Genomic DNA, 4,173 nt, shown 5'->3' on the forward strand with positions numbered 1-4,173 from the left:
GGGTTGACGGGAGAGTCCCTGAGGTTTTCAGCGATATCTGTGAGAAATTGATCCCAGTTGGCCTGGTTGAAGTTGGGTCTGGGGCGTGTGGGGATTTGGATGGGAGTGGTAGACATGGTAAGGATGACAGGGATGTGGTCGCTCATGGTGATGGGGCCTTGAGTAATGCTGATATTGTGATATGTGTTGTTGTTTGTGAGGATGATATCCGGTGTTGTGGCTGTGCTGTGAGCTATGTATGTGGGGAAGTGTGGGCCTATGTGTGAATGGTTCGTTGATTAATCAGGTGTTGTATTTGTCTTCCTTTGGTGTTGGTATGCGTGTAGCCTAGAGTCGGGTGGTTGGCGTTGGGATCGGCTATCTTGTACACAGGGATCTGTCTCCTGAAGATACGAAGATGATGACCTTGCCCGTGAGAGTGGTGATCTCCACCGCGAGGGCGTCAAAAATGAAGTCATCTAGTAATTTAAAATTTTGATTGTGCTTGATGGCGATCGCAGTGCCGTCTGTGTGAGACCCTCGAGAAGGGCGGGGCGACTCGGCTGGGAGGAACGGCAGCCAATGGGAGTGGCTCTACCCTCGAGGAGGGCGGAGCGACTCGGCTGGGCTGTGAGGAACGGGAGCCAATGGGAGTGGCTCAACCCTCGAGGAGGGCGGGGCGACTCGGCTGGGCTGGGAGGAACGGGACCCAATGGGAGTGGCTCAACCCTCGAGGAGGGCGGGGCGACTCGGCTGGGCTGGGAGGAACGGGACCCAATGGGAGTGGCTCAACCCTCGAGGAGGGCGGGGCGACTCGGCTGGGCTGGGAGGAACGGGAGCCAATGGGAGTGGCTCAACCCTCGAGGAGGGCGGGGCGACTCGGCTGAGCTGGGAGGAACGGGAGCCAATGGGAGCGGCTCAACCCTCGTGGAGGGCGGGGCGACTCGGCTGGGCTGGGAGGAACGGGAGCCAATGGGAGTGGCTCAACCCTCGAGGTGGGCGGGCGACTCGGCTGGCTGCGCGCGTCGCCTCCTGGAGCGGGAGCCATTTGGTTGCCTGTTTTATTACACTGCAATTATATAGTTCATCTAGGGCAGAGGTCGGCAGCTGGAATTCGAGAAGAGCCAATTTCTTCAAACTTGACAGAAAAGCAGTGCTGCTGGAGCCGCAGTGTATATTATGAATCGTAATTATGAAACCTTCAAATTTTCCTCCTCCATATGAGTTAATAATAGTACAATCGGAAAAGTACATTATCAGGTCGTCTCACCGAGCTCAAGCAAAATGCTATAAGCATCGCCTCTTCGGTGGGTCCAGAGGATGTACAGGAGCGATAGGACAGGATATAGAAATAAGGTTCTGATCGGAGGAGCCCAACGGAGAGATCAGTTTGACTGAGAAAGCAGAAGGATTAGCGGTAAGGAAGAGGTCTAGTGTGTTGGGCCTGTCTCCAAGACGGTCGGGAATACGAGTAGGGTGCTGAACCAACTGCCCTAGGTCATTGTGGAGAGCAAAGTTGTAGGCTTGTTCACCAGGCTGGTCAGTGAAAGAGGATGAAAGCCAAAGCTGGTGGTTAACATTGAAATCTCCCAAGATGGATATTTTAACGAAGGGAGATTGGGTCAATATGTGCTCCACTCTAGAGTTCAAGTAGTCATAGAATTTTACATAGTTAGTAGAGATAGGTGAGAGATAAACAGCACAGATGTATTTAGTAATAGAATGACAATGAAGTCTTAGCCAGATGGTGGAAAATTCTGCAGAGTCAAGGTCGTTTGCACGAGAACAAGTGATGTCGATGCGTACGAAGGCGCAACATCCAGCTTTGGATTAAAATTTAGGATAGAGATAGTTTTGGATCCTTCTTTTCTTGTATTTAATTCTTACATTTTATTTTATTTGCATCAACTTGTATTAAAACAACTGTTTTATCACTCATTAATTACTCCATAAATGATCTCACCGTCTCGTATCCCTGGTAGCGTGATCCGGCTTAAGTTGTTATTAGAGACTGGTGTTCGGGGATAAACAAGGGGAAAAGAGAATATACATTTATTTAAAATTAAATGAAAGTAACTGCCTTACGCAATATTCTATGCTCAGACGATCATAACACTCTGGCATATTCAACGATGGATACAACTTATGACAAACGACGTCTTAAACATAATACTACAATATGTGCTAAGTTGTTGCCAATAATAATAACACTCGTTATTCCACAAGCAGTGGTTTGTTTCTCTCTGCTTACATCACAATAATTAGGTACTCTCCTCACAAATCCTAATAACACATTCCTATAGTATAATCTACTACAATTTCACGGAAGCACCAAATTATACCACACGCAGTGGTTTCTACCTTTGCTCTACATGGCAATAAACTGAACAGAGTAGAGATTGCTGTTAGTAGCCTCAGAAATCTTTGTTTTGGTGAGGAAGAGAAGATGAGGCTTAGAGAAGGAGAGATGGTGTTCCACAGAATGAAAATTAGAATTAAGACCGCGAATGTTGCAAAAACTGATAAGAAAGAGGTTCGATGAGTTATCGAGACACTTCTCAGGTCGGCAGCTAGTAGGGGAGTTCTCCCTGGGGGAGTTTGTGCACCCCCCCCCCCAGGAGGAGACTCCGAGGCAGGATGTACGCCATTTTGAAATTTGAATTTTGTTAAAAGGTGTGTATGTTGTGTGAATGTAGTGTGGTGTGGATAGAGAGAGGATCTGTCTTTAGAGAGCATGCTGAGCTACTCTCCGGTGTTGGTGAGACAATAGGGAAACGGTTATTGAGGACATTGGAAGGGTATTCCTTGCTCTACTGACAGACCTTGCACACCCAGCGCTCTTCTAGGCCTTCGTCTCATTCTCAGCCTATTCACTTCAGCCTTACACACTCTTTTCGTCAAACGTTCCTCACCCATTTTTACCATGTGCCCATTCCAACTCAGCACCCTCTGATCCACCTTTTCAAACAGCTTTCTCACCACTTCCGTTCTCTACCTCACGTCCTCATTTCTCACTCTGTCCATTCTCGTTACACCTTCCATACTCCTCAGGCACCTCATCTCAAACACATCCAACCTCTTCTTCTCGTCCTGTCTCACATTCCACGTTTCGGTCCCATACAGAGCTCTGGCCCAACTCCTCCCTCATACAGCCTTCTCTTTGCATTCATTCCTAAAGCTCTGTTGCTCAATACACTCCTCGTTCCACCCATACATTTACTTGCTTCTTTCACTCTGTTTCCAACCTCCACATCCACACTCCCATTTACTGATACATGCGTCCCCAGATACCTGAAGCTCTCACCTTCCTCCAGCAGCTCCCCATTCAGCATCACATTCATTCTGCCACCATCAACATCCCTTAGACCCTTACACATCTAATAACCTTGCTTTTTCCCGCCTACACTCTCAACTTTCTTCTTTCACACACTCTGCCAAACTCTGTCACCAGATTTTGTAGGCCCTCCTCACACTCTGCCACAAGGACAGTGTCATCCGCAAATAACAACTGGCTTATCTTCCACTCCCTCTCATTTTCACGCACCAGTGCCAAGCCCTCACCTTGCACTCTTGCATTCATTTCCCTCACTACTCCATCCATGTACACGTTAAACAGCCACAGTGACATCACACAACCTTGCCGCAACCCCACCACATTCACCTCGAACCAATCCCTCTCACCTTTACCAACTCTCACACATGCCCTACTATTCCTATAAAAGCTTTTCACGGCAGACAATAACCTACCTCCTATTCCATACATCCGCATTACACTCCATAATGCCTCCCTATCAACTCTATCATAGGCTTTCTCTAGGTCCATAAAGGCCTCACCGCTTGTTGGAAGGAGAAGCTTGTCATAGGAGTACTTTACAGACCGCCCAACCTTAACAAGGATAGTGGCGTCAAGAAATAAGCAGCTGCAAAGGATTAGGGGAGTGAGATCAGAAGTAGGCCAGGACCCAGAGCAGGGAGGGGCGTTAATCTTTGGTGAGGTCACTAGTCAGGTCAGTAGCTTGGAGGGTGAGTACAATAGTCTGGTCATGGAGATTAAACTAGGGTAGCAACAGTATATACCTCACAGGGAAGTCAGGTCAACAGGTAATTACCCGCGATGGATGACAGACTGGCTAAAAACTGAAGTATGAAGGAAAAGAGGGGTATATGTTAGAATCAAGAGAGGGGGAAACTAAC

The 4,173-nt window shown here is 47.9% G+C and overlaps 1 protein-coding gene across 1 annotated transcript in view; it reads left to right on the forward strand.

Annotated features, from left to right (window-relative positions):
• Positions 1 to 3,344, forward strand: part of LOC126982048 (ankyrin repeat domain-containing protein 10-like) — an 8,162-nt gene extending 4,818 nt beyond the window's left edge. Inside the window, exon 3 of the mRNA XM_050833764.1 lies at positions 3,267 to 3,344. Within this exon, the coding sequence (XP_050689721.1) occupies positions 3,267 to 3,344 (78 nt within the window). The remainder of the gene's footprint in view (positions 1 to 3,266) is intronic.
• The last annotated feature ends 829 nt before the right edge of the window (positions 3,345 to 4,173 follow it).

The sequence above is a fragment of the Eriocheir sinensis genome, chromosome 50 (genome assembly GCF_024679095.1).
Source record: "Eriocheir sinensis breed Jianghai 21 chromosome 50, ASM2467909v1, whole genome shotgun sequence".
NCBI classification, from domain to species: domain Eukaryota; kingdom Metazoa; phylum Arthropoda; class Malacostraca; order Decapoda; family Varunidae; genus Eriocheir; species Eriocheir sinensis.